The 22,366-nt window shown below is 37.5% G+C and overlaps 1 protein-coding gene across 1 annotated transcript in view; it reads left to right on the top strand.

Moving 5' to 3' along the window:
- Positions 1-22,366, top strand: part of LAMA2 (laminin subunit alpha 2) — a 489,326-nt gene that overhangs the window by 311,234 nt on the left and 155,726 nt on the right. Inside the window, exons 23-29 of the mRNA XM_054722564.1 lie at positions 1,923-2,159; positions 4,119-4,262; positions 4,925-5,104; positions 5,213-5,401; positions 5,483-5,616; positions 8,889-9,006; positions 15,664-15,798. Of these exons, the coding sequence (XP_054578539.1) occupies positions 1,923-2,159; positions 4,119-4,262; positions 4,925-5,104; positions 5,213-5,401; positions 5,483-5,616; positions 8,889-9,006; positions 15,664-15,798 (1,137 nt within the window). The remainder of the gene's footprint in view (positions 1-1,922; positions 2,160-4,118; positions 4,263-4,924; positions 5,105-5,212; positions 5,402-5,482; positions 5,617-8,888; positions 9,007-15,663; positions 15,799-22,366) is intronic.

Genomic DNA, 22,366 nt, shown 5'->3' with positions numbered 1-22,366 from the left:
GAGGCCACACACTTCCCTCTCCCCAACCCCGGCAAGGCTGAGGTTCAGAAATGTTTAAAGAGAGAATGGCTACCACAGGAACACACAACCTGCCTGTGGTATGACAAACAATAATATCAACAAAACTGTTGACACAGTTTGTGGGCAAATGCTAGTCTATGGAAGCTGCCCACCATTGTTGAAGGTCATAGGCATGCTGGAGCTACTTAGAAACAGCCTGTCCTGGTCAGAGCTATGTGCAAACCAAAGCTACTCAGATAGCTGCCTATTGGAGAGAGTGGTTTTGAGGGCACAGCTGGAATCCTTCTGAACTTCTGGGCTCTCATGCTAAACAATAAAAAATGATAATGATGACAGTAATGAAGACAGAACCCAGGACAGAAGTGTCTTCCCACCACTGTGGTTTTATTGAGTCTCTCCAGTGCCCTTTGTTGACGAAGCTTAACATTCTGCAACCTGTCTGTGGAAAAATGTGTACAGGTTCTAACTACAGTATCACAAATGGGGCAGGGGAGAGGGAATTTAAAGCTCAGAGACAGTAGATTGATCATTGGCACAGCTGGTGTCTGAAAATGATTTAGTCATTCCAAGATCCTAAATGACATTTTAGAAATATGCTTGGCACTTTTATTACAAAGAGATATGAGCTTTGTAAATCAAAAGCCACAAGATTTAAAAGAATATAAGAAATAAAAAGACACATGGATGAGCAGAAGTCAAAGAAGAGATAAAAATGAAGAAATTATATTGGCGCCTAACTGGCATGGCTCTGGTTGGATGTCGACCCATGAACCAGGAGGTCATGGTTCAATTCCCGGTCAGGTTTCTCTCTCATCATTGATGTTTCTATCTCTCTCTTCGTCTCCCTTCCTCTCTGAAATAAATCAAAATATATTTTTAAATATAAATTATTGGAAAGTGCTAAGCATGCAATAAATTGTGTAACTAAAATAAACACTGGTGGTATATACATACAATAGAATTTTCACTGTGTAAACTGGGAGGTATAAAATAGAGAACAAATTTGAGAGGCATGAAGGTGTTATAGAGTTGATTGATAGGCAAAAGTGGTGTATTTTAAGAATTATAAGTGATCCTGAAGAACAAAACTGGTAAATTAGAACAGAAGTAAAATTCAAAAACAAATTTGAAGAAATAGCACTAAATCAAAAAACAATTTGTTCTCAAACTAAAGTAACTCACCATGTTCTGGTAAATTAATTAAAACAACCTCAAACTTTAAAAAAAATCTAGCAAGATTTTGAATTGCATAAATAAAGAGAAAGTCATATTTATATCTGAATGAATGACAAAAGTTACCAGCAAAGCATCTCAAATAAGGCTTGTCTGAAAAACAAAATGCCAAAAACAACACCTCAATATCACTTTTCTAAATCCTCCCTGACTTCCCCACATCCGGTTTGGTGCTCCTTATATGTCTGCATAGCATTCTGCATCTCCCCTGCCTATTCTACAATGTTATTCCATTGTGTTCTATTTACATATTTACTTGTCTCCCTCCATTAAACTATACAGTATGTCTCTGTACAACTTAAATGCTATAAAAACTAGATGATAAAGCAAAATGACTTTGTCTAAAGTCCCGTCTTTGAAACAAAAAGGGTTTGAAGAAAACCCATACTTAATTCCTCCTTGCCACAAAAAGGCAGAGAAAGTACATTTTCATTCTTATTCAATAGCATATGGTTTCTGGACACTCATATATTTTAGTAAATGCAGGAAGCAATTTTAGTGTTATGTTCACTGATGTTTCCCAAGTGACTAAACTAGAACAGTACAAAAGCATATAATAGACATATGATTAATATGTGTTTAATGGGAGCATAGAAACATTAGAATTAAAATTTTAATATATTTCCCAGGAAATGGTGTTAACGGTTGCTGTTTTTATCTCTTTGTAGGCATGTAACTGTAGCACGGTGGGATCCTTGGATTTCCAATGCAATATAAACACGGGCCAGTGCAGCTGCCACCCAAAGTTCTCTGGTACAAAATGTACAGAGTGCAGTCGAGGTTACTGGAACTACCCCCACTGTGACCCCTGTGATTGCTTCCTGCCCGGGACTGATGATGCGACCTGTGATTTAGAGACCAAAAAATGTGCCTGTATGGATCAGACTGGGCAGTGCACTTGTAAAGTAAGTGCTGCCAAAATACATTAAGGAGAACTGGCCTCAAGTTTATTTTCATAGCACAGTAATATTAACTTTAGTCAGTGTTCATTATTCCTGCTTCATTGAGCTAAACAAACAGAAAAACCAAAACTCATTGATAGATGCAATGTTTTTGTTTATGTATGTTCATTGGCATATAGATAAACACGGTTTTTTAAGAACTTATATTTAACCAAAGGCTTTCTTTTTTTCTAGTTGGAAGATGGGACATATTTTCATTAGTAAACTATTCTGTACATGTATACTTTGCTTAAATAAGAATAATCTGGAGGAGAAAAAAATATACACTCTTAAGCATTATCAGAGAAAAATCGCAGCTAAATAATAAGGCTTATAAAAAGCCATTACTCCCCAAATTAATCTGCAACCACTGTACACTGAAAAATATATTTACTGCTGTGAGGTTTCATAAAATTTCATCACATATAAACACTGACATTACAAACAGTGACAATGTGGAAATTTCAGCCCTCATTAATATTGTTAAATGGTTTAGAAAAACAGCCAATTAAAAAGGATGAGAGAGATTTTATTTCCCTCTTAGATATATCTGAAAATTCAATTTTAGTATAAATGCTAAGACTGGGTCATAGATATCTTTTCAAGAAAAAGTCATTACAAAGAGGACAGAGAAATAAGAGGATGAAATACAGGGAGTAAGTGTTAAAATAATCTTGAGAATTTAAGAAAAGTGCAGCCTCTGCCATTGAGGGCCCTGAACAAAACCCAAAGTACAATGCTGCCATATCCTATCTAATAAAGAGGGAATATGCTAATTGACTGTCATGCCCTCACAATGATGGCGGCGCCCACAGCCAATAAGGAGGGAATATGCTAATTGACTGTCATGCCCTCAAAGATGGTGGCGCCCATAGCCACAAGATGGCGGCATCCAGTCCCCTCAGCCCCACTGGGGTGGCAAGTGCACGGCACTCCGCATGCCTGCCTCCAGAGTCCCCTAGTCCCCTCAGCCCCCGAGCCACCCAGGGCTGGCCCGAGGTGCAGGCAAGCCTCAGATGCCAGCTGCCCAGCTGCCCAGGGCCGGCCCAAGGGATGAGCAAATGACTGAACAAGCAGGCTGCATGGGGTGACCAGGCCAGTAGGGGGGGGGGCCGTGAGGGTGACCAGGCTGGCAGGAGGGGGGGCAGTTAGGAGTAACCAGGCTGGCAGGGGGGCAGTTAGGGGTGACCAGGCCAGCGTGGGGGGGGGGCAGTTAGGAGTAACCAGGCTGGCAGGGAGGAGGCAGTTGGGGGCAATCTGGCTGGAAGTGGCGGGAAGTTAGGCACGATCAGGCTGGCATGCAGAGGCAGTGAGGGGCGATCAGGCCAGCAGGGGGCGGGCAGTTAGGGGCAACCAGGCAGGCAGGCAGGTGAATGATTAGGAGCCAGCAGTCCCGGATTGGAGAGGGTGCAGGCTGGGCTGAGGGCACCCCCTGAATTTCATGCACCAGGCCTCTAGTTACATATAATTGTGACTACACATTATATTTAATATACATTATACGAGTATGTATACATTATATAATAATCATTATATAAATCTACATTTTAACATCCTGTTTTTGCATCTATTTTTTGCATCACACCACTGTTTAGGAATTGATGTTTTATTTTGCTTTTGAATTTCTTGACTCTTTCATATTGTTAACAGCAGGATAGAAGAAAATGTGCCGCTTAGATTTTAAAAAAACAATATACAATATCCTTGATTATGTACTTATGTATAAATTAAGCATTTTTAGACCCATGATTTCACCCCTTCATGAGACTATCTACATGTACCATTTGAGCTGGGAATCTAACACTTGGTGATCTTTTTTGTTTGTTTAATTTTTTAAAAGTGTGCCCCTGTTATTCATTCTCAAGTTTAATACTCTCGTAACTTCACCATTAAAAACACTGAGGAGCTCTCATCTTTCGTCAGGTGAACGTGGAAGGTGTCCACTGTGACAGGTGCCAGCCCGGCACGTTCGGTCTTGATGCCAAGAACCCACTTGGCTGCAGCAGCTGCTATTGCTTCGGAGCCACTACTCAGTGCTCTGAAGCGAAAGGCCTGATCCGTGCGTGGGTGAGTAAGGACCTGCTGAGCCATGAAATGGTATAATGTTAGCCCTGCTGGCGTCTTTTAGCCAGCCACTGAGGGCAAGGAGGAAATGGCAAAACATTTAAGCAACCTTTTCCCCTGCGCACATCTAGAAATGCTGAAGGGGCCGTGTGCCATTAGAGGGTTGATGAAAACGCCTTTTTTAATATTCCTTAAAAATAGTTCATTTATCATTGATACAGAAATAGATGCCAAGTGAGAAAGGGAAACCTTGTAAGGGCAACATGTTTGGGATGGGGGAAGAAGCTGCATTCTGAAGAGTGAGGGCACCAGAGCATGAACTTGATCTGTGCTCGTGCAACACAAATGAACACCAGGCTTGCACATTTATTCCAACCAGCCTTAGAGAATCATAGATTTTTAGCATGGATGTTTTTTCTTACATGACCCTTTTACCTTTCCTACCTTTTCCTGTAAAAGGCTCCGATTTTCACACACGTGGTTTTCCCTGTGCAAACAAGTCAGAAAGATGTATTCCCTTGCCCTACTTGCTCACTAGGCACTAGTTCGTTTTCTTGTGAAGACAGCTCATTGGCACGGGATGGCCATGCAGTCTGTAACTTGGTTTTAAAGGAGTGCCCTTAAGACTTGAGCTCAGCCTCCTGCTGTGGTCTGACCCCTTGCAGGTGTCCCTGGAGCCCGAGCAGACCATTCTGCCCCTGGTGGATGAGGCACTGCAGCACACAACTACCAAAGGCATCGCTTTTCAGGATCCAGAGATTGTTGCCCGCATGGATCTGGTGAGACAAGATCTCCGTTTGGAGCCTTTTTATTGGAAACTGCCAGAACAATTTGAAGGAAAGAAGGTAAGGACAAGAACTTTGAAGTCACATGAGAACAAAGTAAAACATGTTTTTGGAATCACTCCATTTGGAGATTTATCTAACTCATCTCTCCTCGTTTTATTTTGTCAGTTGATGGCCTATGGTGGAAAACTCAAGTATGCCATCTATTTTGAGGCTCGAGAAGAGACAGGTGTCTCTACATATAAGCCTCAAGTTATCATCCGAGGTGGGACTCCATCGCATGCTAGAATTATCATCAGGCATATGGCCGCTCCTCTAATTGGCCAACTGACAAGGCATGAAATTGAAATGACAGAGGTAAGGGTATTAGTTGTTTGGTGCAAGGATGTCAGTGGTTTTACAATCAGTTTCATCAGTGGTTTATTTTCTTGTTAACAGAGAGAATGGAAATACTATGGTGATGATCCTCGAGTCAGTAGAACTGTGACCCGTAAAGACTTCTTGGATGTATTATATGACATTCACTATATTCTTATCAAGGCTACCTATGGAAATGTGATGAGACAAAGCAGGTAAACTATACTAGAAAGTACCCAAGTTAAGTTCTTATTCTAGAGTCTATAGGGAAGATAAGTAAGACATCAAACAAGAAAGATTTAAAAGCATTTGTTTTTGGAGTGTGGTGATAGAAGACAAAGTTTAAAAAGGCTTTTAGGTCACCTGGTGGAAGTTACTGCTATTCCCCTAAAAAGAAAAATAGATTGAAATGCACGTTTAAGGGGGAAAATGTTGAATTGACCTTTGACACATTGTTTTAAATGCCAGTCAGAAATTCAAGAGATGTCCTTTAGGGTAGAGATAATTAACTATTGTGCTATAAATAGGCTGCATGATTGCTGAGAAAATAACCTCGTTAAACCCTCAGGGTCACCAGGCAGAGACAAGTTGGTCCTAACTCCTTGACCCCTGAGCTTCCTCATCTCACCGCAGTGTACCATATGATATTGTCATTTTCCCTGTGCATCATGATGTGAAAAGATTGGAAATCACATTGAATAGCACAGCAAGAATAAATAATGGAAGCCAAAGGATGGGAATACTATCAGGGGCTATAATGTTCTCCTATGATCCAAAGAGGTCAATGAAAATGAGGCTTGCTGATAACAACACTTAGGATCATACTGGTGACATTCTTTATACCAGTTTTAGTGGGGTTTTAAGTCTCAAAGTTTTGAGGAATAAATGGAACACATTGAACCTAATATAGTGAGTGTAGACTAATGTTTTCCATAAACATAATTGTAAAAGGGAGGAATGAAATAATATCAATGTTCAAGGGATGGTTGTTTACTTTGAAAGAGAAGTAAGCATGTTCACAGACCATGGGAAAAGGAATTAATAGCAAGGAATACGTTTAAAAATTATGTAATAAAGAGCAGACAAATGATGGAGATGCCATGAGACTTCAGCATCATGAGCACACACAGTCATGTTCCTTGAGTCGAAGGGGCAAGTTATCCAATAAGATAAATTGAAGAACCACCCAGAGGTAATTAGGTTTCATACTATGGAGGCAGAAAGTTGAGTTGACTTCATATACAAATTTTCAGTTCTCTGGCACTTCATTTTCTCTCTTATGCCTTGTGAGAATATGGAATCAATAGATATTCGAAAATAGTCTTGTATAATAAATCTGTAGACCAGTCCAGGGAAACAAAACAAAACAAAACAAAAAATAATGCAACCTCTCATTGACAAATCAACAAATATAAAAATACCATTATTTCAAATATTTACACTGAACTAACCATATAACCCAAAAAATCATTTTCTTTCATACGCCTGGAAGACAGCAAATAACTGTGTTGAGTGTGCAAACATATTATTTTGCAAATTGTGCTGGGCTGCAGTAAAAGAGTTTGGTAGTACACAGAACGTTTGTTAGTGGAAATGATAGAAACAATGTTGTCATGCATTTTTCATTTTACTTTCCTTGCCTCTCTTCCACAGATTCCATCTTCCTATACTGTGAGGTTGCCTTTTTTTCCTCATAAGTCTCTTCCCCTTATCACCTTCTTCCACATCCCTCACAATAATATCCTCTGGCTTAGGAGATCATTTTTGAAACTTTTGAATAAATGAAAGACTTCACTTTTCTTCTAGGCTCAATAAACACTAGAGTCATCGTCTAGCAACAATAAGGACAAATAAATCTGTGGAGCAGCACTTGTTGTCGTAAGACAGTGGAATTGTGACAAAGTTCAAAAATGTGCTTGAATCTTCCCCCAAAGTAGTTTAAGACATAGCCCTGCAGCTTTATTCAGTTACAGACTTAAGTAGTCTCAGAAGTGGAGCACTTGATTTATTTATACATGTGGTTTTGAGATTCAGATTTTGCACATATTGTCAAGGCTATTTTTCCCCTCTTTGCTTTTGTCTTCTCTTACATTTATTTGAAGGACATAACAACTTTGCTTTTCAGTATTCATTTGGATGAAAGCTTGAGTTTGGCCAAATCCATAATTCAGGGAAAGCAGTTGCTCTCTCATCTCCTGAGAAGGAAAAAAAACACACACAATGTATTGTAGAAATATCTGTTGTTGACACCATTCAAGTTCCACTTGGCTTTTAAGTACTCACTAGTCTGTTGTGTTCAAGCATGTGCAAGAGAAGGAAAGACTGTTCTAGTAAATCCATAGGTCATAAAACACCACGAGGTTTCCAGTGGGGATGACATGTCCACAAACAAGTTGCCTTTTCCTCCCATGGGGAATCCAGAGGCCCGCAAAGGTGGAGCCTTTCTCCTAGGAGGGGAGTGGTTTGTTTTTAGGTCACAGCTGCTATGTGTCCTGTAAGGAGGGGATAGGGAAAGCAAAATGTTAACTGAATGTGTGTTGCACAAAGGCTGTCTGATTTTCAAAATGCAGGTTACAATGCCAGCGAAGTCAAAATGTGCATTCATAATTTAGTGTCAATAAAACCTACCTATGCCTGTTGTAAAGTTTATGATTCAAGCTCTTTAAACTATCAAAGGTGCCTTTAATGCAAGCAAAACTATTCATTGTCTCATTTAGACGTCTATTTGCAGAACACTTCATGTTATCACTTAGTCGTGAAATAGTCTGAGTTTATGAACTGCATATATTTTAATGCATAATTTCAAATTAATAAAAAGGGCATCAGTGTTTTCACTGTGAATCTTTTTTTTTTCAATTATAAGGACCTTTCCACCAATAGGGAGCAGAAAGTTAAGTTATTTGAGAGATTCATTTAATAAAGCTAACAAAATACTAATTTGAAAATATTTTATCATCAGAAAAAATATCAATATTATTCTATTATGCTGAATCGTTGTTTTCTAAAGTTTAAGAAAGGCTATTCAGAGACTCAAGAGGAAGAAATCACAGCCAGTTGTAAATTAAAAGCAATTTCGCTAGTGACCATGGGAAATATTCTAACAGGGAATAACCATGGGTTGTCTGTCTGAAAGAATGTAAATGTCTAATTAATTGGCCATGCCTATCTGAAGCCACTCACATTTTAAAAAGTGGATGGGGAAATCTTTATAATAACTTCTCAACAGGACATCAGACATCTAATTTATGAAATTCCTTATGATTTATGTGAATATTTTGCTAATATGCAATCTCAACCTTTGAGGAAGCATAGATGCAGGAATAAGGTGTGGCACATAAGTTTCTAAAATGTAGGCAGCTTCAAAACAAGAGCATGAGCTTAAGGTTATTGGAAAAAACTTGAGAGGACACTTCTCGTAGGGTTGACTGTTTGCTAGGTGATCTTAACTTGCTGTCTGGTAATATAAGCATCTGCTTGCTGTGTCCAGGATTTCTGAAATCTCAATGGAGGTAGCTGAACAAGGACCTGTAACAGCACTGACTCCTCCAGCTCACTTGATTGAAAGATGTGATTGTCCTCCAGGCTATTCTGGTTTGTCCTGTGAGGTAAGCTGGTTCTTACTTACCTGTTTAAGCCCAACTCTCTCTTTTTTAAAAATATATTTTTTATTGATTTCAGAGAGGAAAAAAGTGGGGGAGAGAATCATTGATCAGCTGCCTTCTGCACGCCCCCCACTGGGGATCAAACATGCAACCTTGGGCATGTGCCCTGACTAGGAGTCGAACCGTGACCTCCTGGTTTATAGGTCAGTGCTCAACCACTGAGCAATGCCGGCGTGGCAAGACCAACTCTCTTAACTACTCACCGAGCTACCTCTGCTACAATCAGTTTTACTTTTATACATACTCTTACCCTATTTTATTTGATTTTCCACTCACAGTGTGAGACACAGTGAAAAGAAGATGATGCTGTTGTTTCCTATTAGTAGGGATCACATTGGAAGGGAAATATTTTATAAAAATTGAAAGATCTGTAAAAATATGGAGCAGTCAGGAAGTAATGTTTTCATAAGGCCCATTTATTACACCTGATTTATTTTCGTGGCAGTTCTTCTGAACAGTTAGAGATGCTAAAACTGCATTAGGTGAATATTGTTATTAATGGAGTAAGTAGTTACAGATCCATGTATTAATTTATTTATAAATAACTAGAGGCCTGGTGCACAATATTCGTGCCCAGGGAGGGTGGGGAATCCCTCAGCCCGGCCTGCAATGATGCAAATGTTCTGTACTCGCTTGCCCAGAAGCCCTCTGTGGCTGGGGTGGAATGCTTTCCGCCAGGTCGCTCACACTGCCTGCTCTCAGCGGCTGCCCCCCCCAGGACTGGGGGACTCCAGCGGGGCTGAGAGGACTAGGCGCCGCCATCTTGTGGCTATGGGTGCCACCATCTTTGTGATGAAGTGACAGTCAATTTGCATATTCCCTCTTTATTAGATAGGATTGTATGCATCTTTTGTAAATAAGATTTGAGAAGTTTTATATTAAGTATGGTACTTGAGGCATGTGATGCCACCAGGTCAAAACTGACGTACAACTTAAAAATGGCCCTAGCCGGTTTGGCTCAGTGGATAAGAGCATCGGCCTGCAGACTGAAGGGTCTCAGGTTCAATTCTGGCCAAGGGCATATGCCTAGGTTGCAGGCTTGATCCCCAGTAGGGGGCATGCAGGAGGCAGACAATCAATGATTCTCTCTCATCATTGATGTTTCTATCTATCCTTTTCCCTTCCTCTCTAAAATCAATAAAAATATATTTTAAAACAATGATGAGTATAAATCTCTGGAGAGGTGGCATGGGGTAATAAAAAGAAATACAGGTTGGTTTTGCTGAATCCTACCTAGGGGCACTGTTTCTGCATCTCAGTTTGTTTACCTATACAGTCATCATGAGGATTTATTTAAATGAAGACATACATGTTAAAAACTCCATTGTAAACTGAAGTGTCATTTAACTTAGTAACCATTATTTAAACTCCAGGTTTTTCAGAGGGCAATTTCCTAAGAATAACTTCAAATTCCTTGTGAAACATCCTTGGAATAATATTATAGCTTTGCTTGTGACTGTTCTGAAGGGCAGTATTTGTTTGAATGTGTTCGTTTGGTCTAATAGCATCAAATAACCCATCTCATTCTTAAATTGAATCTTCTACATACACAGTAATGGATATACAACCCACCCAAATACACATAGTGTATATATGAAAAATGACAGTGAGTATGGCACATATGAAAATGCTATCTTTCCAAATATCAAATGATCTGACTCATTTGTGGAATAAAATGAACATAAACTGATGAACAAAAATAGAACCAGAGTCATAGAATCACCAAACAAACTATCAAACCTGTGAGGGAAGACGGGGAGTCAGGAGGTAAGAGGTCAACCAAAGGACTTGTATGCATGCATGTGAACATAACCTATGGACACAGACAGTAGTGGGGTGAGGGCATGTGCTGGGGGCATGAGGGCAGCCGGGGAGAGGTCAATGGGGGAAAAAGCAGATATATAATACTTTAAATAATTTAAAAAAATTTAAAAATATGCTATCTTTCCAATGAGCATGAAAGATTTAAAAGTAGAAGACAGAAAGAGCTTAAGATTTTTCTAGAAAACAGGTGATTTTTTTTTTTCTTATCCTAAGGAATGTTTGGCTAAACTGTTGACTACTATGTAGCCTTAATTGCTAAAGGCCTTAGTTGTTATATAAAAATTATATATAAATTATATAAAAAATTAGAAATTGGTTTTTGAATTTCTAAAATTCTCTGATTCTGCAATATTATTTTGGTGTAGATGATATTCAGTAAGTAGTCAAGATTGACCTTTAACTATATTGAAGAGAAAGTTACTACGGCTATATATTTTTCTGCATTTATTTAAAATAATACTACTCTTCACTTATTAAACAAAAATGTTAGTGGAGCAGTAAATTAGTTTAATGTTATCTACTTTCTATTCCATGTTTTTAATGTTAAAAACTCTCCTTGTTGTGATCAGTAGGCTTTTAGATAGTATATTCTAAAACATGCTTTCCCGTTAATCTTAGTAATTTTCTATCTTTATATGAAAATATAAGTTAGCACAAATGAAGCAAGTGAGAAATGAAGAAAATCAAGAAAAACTAGGACCACATGCAAACTACCACCTATACTTGTGGCTTCACCTATTTCCCGTAAATTTCACTTAAGCTCCTATTTACAGACAATAATTACAGTAAATCTTAGTGGAGAGATTATGGGGATAAAGACCTGTCTCTCATAATAAGGTACCTGAGGTGTTCTCCACAAGCCATTGCCTCTAATCCATTATATATCTTATTTATAATTCATCATGATTCTAAAGTGTAATTACCCAGGCATAAAATCTAATCATCAAAGCAAGAGCTAAGGACATTTTTGAAATAATATATCCCATTCCGGTAACATATGCTTTGGGTCATGAATACACAAAGCAATTCCTTTACCACATTTTCACCAAATGTATGGTATTCTAAAAAGGCTGCAATTACAAGCTATTCACTTCATGTTTTTACCCAAAATGTGGTGAAAATAAACAAAATTAAGTGTTAGTTACCATTGAAAATACAGCCAGTTGGGAAAAGACACGTAGCCTTTGCCTGTTACCTGCAGTGTTATGACATTACAGCCCTGTTCATTGAAAATGTTAGTTCTAGAAATGCCTACTTATTACAATTTATGATTTGAAGTAGAGACCATATTACCTTTGGAAGTCAAATAAAGGACGCAATTTTCTCACCACACATATTAGTGTGGGAGCCATTGAATTTAATGTACTAAATATAGAAACAGCTCCTCACCATCCTCTCAGTTAACAATGCTGCCTAGACAGACCTAAACTCAGGTTAGGTTGTGTGCAGAAATGGTAAATATTAACCATTGAATACGTGGTTCTCTGCAGTAAGATGATGGAAAATGGAAAAGTGTAGGTTGATCCCTAGGTCCTATTTTGGTCATTCCCCCTCCCGCAGGTTTGATAGGATGTTTGGCTCACAGTTGAATAGCTGGTGTCTACTGGGTCACCACTCAAAAGCTGTCACTTTTGTGAAGTAAAAATATTCTTTTTAATCCCAAATAATTTAAACCTGTGATCAGCTCATGAAATTCAAAGGACAAAATAGTGAAAATAGTTTGTTTTTTTCTTACACACACACACCTCTTAGGGTGCCCTTTATTATTTCTGTTGCACATGAAAGACCCAAATACTCTGTTCAGGTACAAGATATTGAGGAATGGTACAGGTAAGTGACATGCATTGAAATTTTGTTTCCCAATGCAACTTGGAACAATCACTGTTGCCTTTATTTTTAGTCTATTTTCAATGACGATATTTAAAAAATTATCTGGGGTAGAGGCACCCATTTTGATTTGTTATATGCACTAAACATACATTTATCTCACTTAATCCTCATAACAACCCTATAAAAAAATAAAACACCATTTATTGAGTGCTTACTGTATCCTGCACAATGCCAGGCATATTTTCTAGTACACTTACACCAACATCACTGAGGCTGTAATATGATCCCCATTTTACAGATGAGGAAATGGAAGCCCAGACAGGATAAGAAACTACCCATGATCCCACAGCTAGAAAACAGCAAAACTGCATTTAAATCTAGGCATGTCTGTTTCAAAGTACCAAAATATACCTACATCCAACTATTATGCTATACAGCATCCTTATGTTCCAGGTGAGGAAACTGAGGCCCAGGCTATTCAAGACCTCCACAAAACCATATGTAGTAAGTGGTGAGCAGGAATTAAACTCAGGATTGTCTGATTGCACAACCCATGTAAAGATACAAGGTAGTGTTCTTATTGTCAACAATACAAATATCTATTTTTATTGTTAAACTCTGAGCACATAAGGGGGCGTTGAGAACTCTGCACCTGGAATATATTGGCTCATTACTCTCTTTGTCTCCCATTCCCTTCTGTCTGTCTCCCACATTTTTGTGTAAATTTGATTCTAATATTTTGATGAGATACTATATTATCCAAGCTAGTATTGACCAATGAATAATTTCATCACAAGGAAACTTTGAGTTTGAGTTAGAGAAATAAAGGGATAAGATTAGAACAGTATTTATTTGCTTTTTTTAAAATCCTCTAGGGTGTTCCAGAAAGGATTTCAGACAGGACTTTAGAAAGTAGCAGCTATTATTTTTCCTCTCTTTTTCCAAACTTAAATATAATCATCCTCATGAATTTGCCCCAGTTCGCTGAGAAGAAAGACATCTGCTATTGAAAAACACACTTAAGTTTTGTTAATGGGAAAAAATAAATATAAAGAGGACCCAGGAAAGGAGGGGATTCAAGAGAAATAAATGTCCCATTTCTTTAAAAAGTGTGTTTTAAAGTTTCTCACTTGCATCACGGAAGCCTCTCTTTGCTAACTCTTAGAACTTAGTAAATTTAATTCTCTGTGGTGGAGCCACATCAGTACTGAATGCTCCTCAGATGATCTGTGTGCAGCCAGGGTTGAGGACCCGGCTTGGACTCTCATTAGGGGTGCTTTTCTACTTTGTCCTGCTACCTTTCCAGGGAAGAGGCGTAGTAACAGGAAAAATTGGGAGTGTATTACAGTAAACTTCACCTGTGGCACTCACCTTCAAATTTCAGTCTATCAGATTGAATATCATATGATTCTTCAATTAAAGTGCCATTTCTTAACTTTGTTCTTTTTCTTAGACTTGCTTTAAACTTTTGAGACATAAAGTAGAGCTAGAAACTCTTATTGTGTGCAATTTTTACACACACATACACAGTGCGCACCCCCCACACAAATATACTAAAAAAAAATAATAACAATAATTATATAGGTAGCCAAGGATAAATTCCATATAAAGAAAATCCAATTTTATTCTACAGTCAGCATGCTAAAGAATTGGAACAATCCACACTGTATAATATTTTTAAATACACCTTGGATTGTTTCTTCAGTTTCTTTGTTACACTCAAAAGAATTCTCCAGTCATAATTTCTAGACCTTATTTGGTAAAAAATGGAAAAATCAACCATGATTTTTAATAATATGAATAAACTTATTAAAATAGAATAATACATCCACCATGAAACAAGTGAGGCTCAAAATATTTTGAATACTATTCCCGGTTTTATCAGCTGGCATTATTAAATCTCATTAGACTTTCTTATAGGCTGTGATAAAAGCAGGGACTCTTAATTGAGATTCTTGCACATTATGGGAATCAAAATAAACAAGGGGAGTGCTGACTATTGATCTTTTTCTCTTTGTAAGGCACTTTGCCTCTTCCACTAGGAAGGACCTAGTCCAGAACCAAAAGGATGCGGAGGCATGATGAAGTTCTTAATCCACTAGAATTTCCCCTGCTGATTAAGCAGTCACTTTTCTTTTAACAACGGGAACAAGATATCCTGTGAAAAAATCCTACAGAGCCACAGTGATAAAGCAGTCCCTTTGTAATCTTCACTGGTATCTGAAAAACTAACTCCTGACTCCTACTCATAAATCAGTGTCTGATAAAGGCAGCAGCTTTACATACGGAGAGGACTGAGCCCAGAACATAAAGACTGTTCTCATTCTCAGAGAATGAGAGCTGTGGGCTTCTCTCAGGTTTTTATTGCAAAATAAAAAAAATAGACCAGGGAAAGATAAATTTTATTAGCAGCCTAATATTCCCAAGACATGTAGAGCTTTTATTACTTTGAATTTCTTACTTTTATAATCTTTCAATTATACTGATATAAATAATGCAACCCTGATACTATTTTATTTATTTGATTTTTTTTTTCTGAGACTTGTTGGACACTTGCTATTTATCCATCCAGCACAATGAGAGCAGATTTTAGATTGTAAAGGACATTGGAATTCTCTCTTTACTTCATATGACAATTTTATTTAAAATCAAACCTCTTTCTCAAGAAAAATATGACTATTTGAAGCATTTTCAGGCTGAGTGGTATATGGAAATGACAGCTTTCTGTTACAAAAATCTGATGACATGGATGCTGCCTATACACTCTAGGGACCAGGCAGAAATATACTTTAGGAATCAAAAATGGCACTTGTGTTTGTACGTGATGTTGCCTTTAATGCAGGTGGCGGGGAAAGAAGTCCCTCTTTGGAACTACACTGAGAACCCAAGTATTACTAAAGCAAGATTTCTCAGTTGGTTGTTCTAATTGGCTTCTTTTTCTTTCAGACATGCATGCCAGGATTTTATCGACTGCGTTCTGGGCCGGGTGGCCGCCCCACGGGGCCAACCCTGGGCACCTGTGTTCCATGTCAATGTAATGGACACAGCAGCCTCTGTGACCCTGAGACCTCCATATGCCAGGTATTCCCCCGAGCCTTTCTAAACACGGTTCATGTGTTCATTTGTCTTTACACATGCTCAGATACCATGTACAGAGGCCTGCTAAACGGCTGGGAGTGTGTGTGTGTGTGTGTGTGTGTGTAACAAAACATGCAGCAAAAATGGCATTTATCACATTACACATTTTTTAAATAATTAAGAAATGACAATTGGGAAAACCACTACTCACATCAAGAAACGGAATATTAACAGAATCTTAGAATAACACCCGAGGAAACACCTGTTTATGTAAAAATCACAAGGGTTTTTCTGATTATAAACAAAAATAAGCCTTTTATAAGAAATTTGAAAATTATAAAGAGGTATTAAGAAAAAAATTAAAGTCATCCAGAATTCAACTTAAGATAAACACTTTATATTTAGGTTATTTCCTATCAATGTTATGCATGTGTTTGTAGATATTATTTATATAATACATAGATGCAGTTTTATGTTCTGCTTTTAAAATATATACATTATGAGCATATTATGTTGCTTAAAAATACTCTAAAATATTTACAATCTTTGATAGGCTATTCTATAATTTCACTATTTCCCTTAGAATTCCAGCTGCTCTTATTAGTTAGTTGGTTGGTTAGTTAGTTAGTTTAGTCTGTTCCTACTAACAGCCTACTCCACCACCACTGTACTGCCTTGGAACAATCAGGACTATTAAGAAATTCAGCATCTAGAGTCCCCCTGACTCTCAACCCCTACACAGCTCTGGATATCTCCTTTGCTGAACCCATTTCCCACCTCTCCTCATCTTCTGAACCCTTTCCATCAAGCCTGGTGGGACTCTTGCTCACATATCAGCAAAATCCCCGGCATAACTGGCCTTTTCCCTTAATGTTGTCTTCTCTTTCCTTGCCTGCAACACACTCTTCCCCTGCAGTGCTTTCAAGTGGGAGCCATTGCATTCTCTCACACTCCCTCATACCCCTAATCCTGACGGTGGGGCAGATGTCCCTGCTCCTCATTGCCACTTTCATTTCATCATCCTTTTCTCCTCCATAACAACACCCATTATAATGTCAAATTCGTCAGAAAGTGTGATACATCAGACATTAAATTCAGCAAAAATATTGGCGGCTACCATGTGTCCAACCCTATGTATGTTCCAGGACCAATGAAGGCTTCTGTAGATAGATTTTCTCAGGTATTCAGTTTATGAGGCAGATAGGATTATTCTTTCTTTCTTTTTTTAAATATATTTGTATTGATTTCAGAGAGGAAGGGGGAGGGAGAGAGAGATATAAGTATCGGTTATGAGAGTGAATTATCCATTGGCTGCCTCCTGCACACCCCACACTAGGGATTGAACCCACAACCCAGGCATGTGTCCTGACCGGGAATTGAACCATGACCTCCAGGTTCATGGGTCGACACTCAAACACTGAGCCATGCCAACCATACAAGATTATTCTTTCTTTCACAGTTTATGAACTGATACTGAGAGAAACTAAATAATTTGCTCAACTCATAAGCCAGTAAGGGTCAGATCTGTGATTCAAACTGGTGCATTTAAATAGTCATGACTGAATGTTTCATGATATCCTCAAAAAGGCTGATAGCAGGACCCAGATGGTAATCAGTTAACAGGTTTGATGGGTGTAGAAGTTGTTGGTTTGACAGAGTAATTTCTAGAGATGTCCCCAGTGATGAAGCATAGGCTTTGTGTTTGACCCTGTCATATTCAAAAATCTGTATTGGTGATTTGGATGAGCTCTATCAAACATTCAGATTACATAAAGCTGGAAGTGTTATCTAGAATCAAAACGTGGTCAAGAATCAAAAAGAGGATGATGGTGGAACTACAAGATGAGTTTTGAACTGTGGCAGGTTCGTGTGTCTATTCATTCTTGAGGCATTTGTTAATCAGTATTTCCAATTCACAGTCATTATGGTAGGTGGGAGGAATATAAGGATGAGGAAGGGATGCTTGGACCTTGCCCTCTAGGAGCTTATATCTAGAATTTAAAGAAAAAACAAACAACAACACAGGAAATGATGCATAATAGCAATTGCTGTGAAATAGAAGTTTTTACTTGACTTATAGATTCATTTCTATAAATCCAGATCAAGGAGGAAGTGCATTCATTATATTTGCAAATCACAGGTAGAGACTAATAATCTCTATTTTAAGAGAAATACTGAGTAACCAGGATTGTTAAATGTTTAGCTTAAAAAGAAGATACTTAGCTTGAAAAAAGATTTAGAGAATAATAGTATCATTTAGCTATTTAACACGTTAAGCACTAGGCCTGTTTTGTCTTCCTTTCCATTTCAGTCACCCGTGACTGACATGGTGCTTAATGTGTTAAGGACATTTCCTGTAAAATGGAAATTTTACATTCTGCATAGCTTTAGACATCAGAACTTGGATCACTGACTGAAAATTAGACTGAAACTAACTTTTATTCATCGTAAGGGAAATTTCATAGCTTATAGTTATACAAGATGAAAAGGGCTGCCTTATAAGAATTCATGTATTTAATAATATATCAAGGAAAGTGGAGGTAACTCTAAAAGGAAAGCAAGTTAGGTTAGGTTACTTCTAACATTAGGTCTAACATACTATATTATTAATATTAAACTCATTTGATTTAGTAGAAGGAATATATATTTCCAATTTTCCCATGTGCAAAAAATACAAATATTATATTCTAATCTATTATTGAAAAAATACTAGTACATATCACTCTTAAGAATATAATTGAACTATTCACTAGGTACCTAAAACAGAAATTTTTTCTAAAGATTAATTTCTATACAAGAGAAATATTATCAGAAATATTATGTCTACTATTTCAAAACAGCCAGGAAAATCATATAAAAGATCTATGTCAAAAAGTTTCAAAAAGAGCATCATGCTTTATGTGCTGTGTTTGTGGACCCAACCAGAACATTTGATTCAGTTAACCAAGTTTAGTATGTCAGCAACCCTTTAAAAGATTAACTGTCCAGAGAAGGTCAAAATATTTGTTAGCTATATAAAGAAATTATAGAGTAGTAATGAGAGGAGAAAACCATATTTTTAATCTATATTTCTAGTAATGCTTAACATTACCTTTGAGTGTATTTGCTATTAGTGTTGCATTAGTTTACAAAAAGTATTTATGCAGTGAAATTTTTTTACAAAAGCAAAATTTTGATAATTATTGTTCAAGATCCCATGTACTTTTGGGCACATGTCCATTTCTATAACTGTAAAATACGTGCTTAAAACACTCACTTATTCATCCTTTGACACTTTGATGAATGATTTGAGACTGGAATTCATAGATAATTATTTTGTCTTAGAATCATTATTTTTCACTATGCTACTGTTAAATATGGAATGACTGTTTTATTGCTAAAATATAATGGTTCCTTTGGATGGCTGAATAAAAGAGGATTATGGTACTTAAATCAATATGAAAATACAAATCATCTTGCCCTGCTAGCCACCTTTTCTGTTCAAGTCATTAGACTTGAAACTTGGCCATTTTCATCTTAAGAAGCCTGACCAGTTTCATCCATACTTCCTAGAAAGTACATTCATTCAGTCAGTCATTCAAAGTAGTCATTGGGTGCCCACCATGTTTCAATCACTGTGTTGAGCTTGAGGGAGCATTTAGCTCAGACTTGGGGCATCAGAGAATATTGATCAGAGAAAGTAACATTTATAATAAGAGCTGAAATAAATAGTTGCTAGCCAGGTAAAAAGGAGAAAAATTATTTTAGAACAAGGGCTATGCATATGAAAAGTCCCAGAGTTGAGAGAGAGCATTACATAATTCGAGAATCTTGGACAGTCACATATGGCTTTAGCATAGTGTGCAAAGGTTACAGTTGCTAGATGTAAGCCTAGAGGGGTAAGTAGGGACTGGATTATAAAGATCTTTCTTGCCATGCTAGAGAGTCTGTCATTCTTCCTAAGGTCAATGGGGAACTAGTGTAGGCTTTCAAGCAAGAAAGTGGCACGGTTTGATATGTTCTTTAGAATGATCACTCTGATTTTAGTGTGAGGAAATTACTGGGTGAGAAAATTTGAAGGCAGGATCTTTAGCTAAGAGGCTGATGTAAAAAGATCAAAGATGATGGTTTCCAGATATAAATAATAGCAACAAGGAAATAAAATAAAAACACAGATCATAGAATCATGGAATATGGTGATAAAGTAGATTCCTGGGATGAGGAAGGACTCTAGATTGCTGGCCTGGGTAATTAAGAGGGTGAGAGTGACCTCAAATAAAATTGGAAATTCAGAAATATTTGCAGGTTTTAAATAAATGAGCATAGTACTTGTCATTTCAAATTCAAGGTGCTCTTACGTTATGCAATATGAGCTATCCAAGAAGCAAATGGAAATGTGAGTCTGGAAATCATTAGAGATATCTGTGCTGAATATATAAAATTTACAGTTTTGGGTACATAGATGATAGCTGAAGTTGTAGTAATGGATGAAATCACCAGGGTAGAATGTAAAGGAAAGAAAGAGATGAGAGCCAAAGTTTGAATCAAGGACACCAATCTTAGTGAACAGAACGAGAAGCAAGAGTTCATGAAGGAGGATAAAAAAGAGAAGCCATAGAAGTAGGAGAAAAGTCATTACATTTACTATTAAGAAACCATAGGAAGAGATATTTTGAGGAAAGGGTAGCCAGAAATATCAGCTGCCACAGGAAGTTCATATATCATGAAAACTGATCCTTGTCATTAAATTTTAATTTAGCAACAAAGATTTTATGCATGAGCCTGGAATTGTGTTATTGCTGAAATCAGAAGCTTGTTTAAAGGATGAATGGGAGATGAGGAAGTAGAGACCTGGAATCTAAACAATGCTTTTTAAATGCTTATCAAAGATAGCCTGAAAGTTAACAAGGGAGTTGAAACCTCAGTGTTGTTGTTTTTTAAGATAGGAAAGACTTGACCAACCTCAAATGTCAATGGAAAGAAGCCAGCAGCCCTAACCGGTTTGGCTTAGTGGATAGAGCGTTGGCCTGTGGACTCATGGGTCCCAGGTTTGATTCCCGTCAAGGGCATGTACCTTGGTTGCAGGCACATCCCCAGTAGGGGGTGTGCAGGAGGCAGCTGATTGATGTTTCTCTCTCATCGATGTTTCTAACTCTCTCTCCCTCTCCCTTCCTCTGTAAAAAAATCAATAAAATATATTTTAAAAAAGAAAGAAAGAAAGAAGCCAGCAAAGGAGGAGACAGTGCAGATGCTGGAGAAAATGGGAGGCAGGAGGGCAAGGAAATCAAAGTTTAGGAAGAGAGTAGCTTTAGACAAACGACAAAATACCATTCCCTATACATAGAAATAATTATTAAAGCGATGGAAAATAATGCAGATGAGATGGTGAGTCATTCGGCTGTGAGGAAGTATCTGAATGAGGACTTTTTCTTCTCTGAAAATAGGAGCTGTCCTCTGCTGAGGGGAAGTGGAGAATTAGAATATTTGAGATTTATATCTCACTATATAGAAAAAGTTGATTTTACATTAAGGTATAAAGTGCATCTGTATGTGATACAATATATTTTCAAATGCATCACTAAGAATGTAAAAGAAAACTCCAAAAGTCTAAGATTCATTGAGATAATGTCATGGTTTCTCCCCCGGGGAATAAAGTAAACTCTCAAAAATAGTCAATAGAAGTTCTAAAAACTAATTTTAATTCCATTGTAATTTCTGTAGAAAAAGTTATTTGACTTACTGTTTGTCATGAATGACCACACATACCATACCGAATATTGTCTGTCCATTAGAAAACACATGAAAAATATATATGTGCTTTTTGGTTGACTGAATGAAGCAAAGAGCTCAGCATATGGGATGTGGTTTATGTTTAATTCAGAGCCCAGAGGTGTCTCTGTGGCTCTGCTGAGTTGATCAAATCAGCTCATTATACATCTATTTTTTAAATGACTTTTTTGCTCCCAATTTTTTATATTGTTTATGTCATCCTTTTGACCACTCCAAATCCTGACTTATAAAATCAAGCTAAAATCCAACTCAAAATTCCTTCTGTTTTCTCCTGTTTCTCAACTTCCGAAGTCAAATGTCACATTTCCACTAAACAACAGTCAATTTTGCATTCTTTATGTGCAATCTAAAGAACAAATTAAAGGAACAAACAAAATAGAAACAAAGACAGACTGAGGGTTGCCAGAGAGAAAGGGTTTGGGGGACTGGGTGAAAAAGGTGAAGGGATTAGAAAGTACCAAATATAGTCATAGGGATGCAAAGTACAACATAGGAAATACAGTCAATAATAGTGTAATAACTGTGTATCATGCTAGGTGGGTAGGATGTTATTTTACCTTTTTCCCTCACTTGATTCCTCTCACAACTTGTCTCAGTGCCTGGCATGTAGCTCTTCCTCAGTCCTTATTGCATATATAAATCCTCTGTGTTAAATACAGTTCTACTTTATGAGAGTTTTCATTTCAAAACCATCTACACACTATTCTGAAACTATTCTAATTCCTTATGTAAATGTCTTAAAGCATATTACCCAGTGCCTCTTATGATGCAAGCATGAAAAGAAAATATTGACCTGAGATTC

This window comes from Eptesicus fuscus, chromosome 10 (assembly GCF_027574615.1).
Source record: "Eptesicus fuscus isolate TK198812 chromosome 10, DD_ASM_mEF_20220401, whole genome shotgun sequence".
Lineage (NCBI taxonomy): Eukaryota > Metazoa > Chordata > Mammalia > Chiroptera > Vespertilionidae > Eptesicus > Eptesicus fuscus.
The sequence above is the reverse complement of the archived record's forward strand: the minus strand, read 5'-3'. Positions and strand labels throughout refer to the sequence as shown.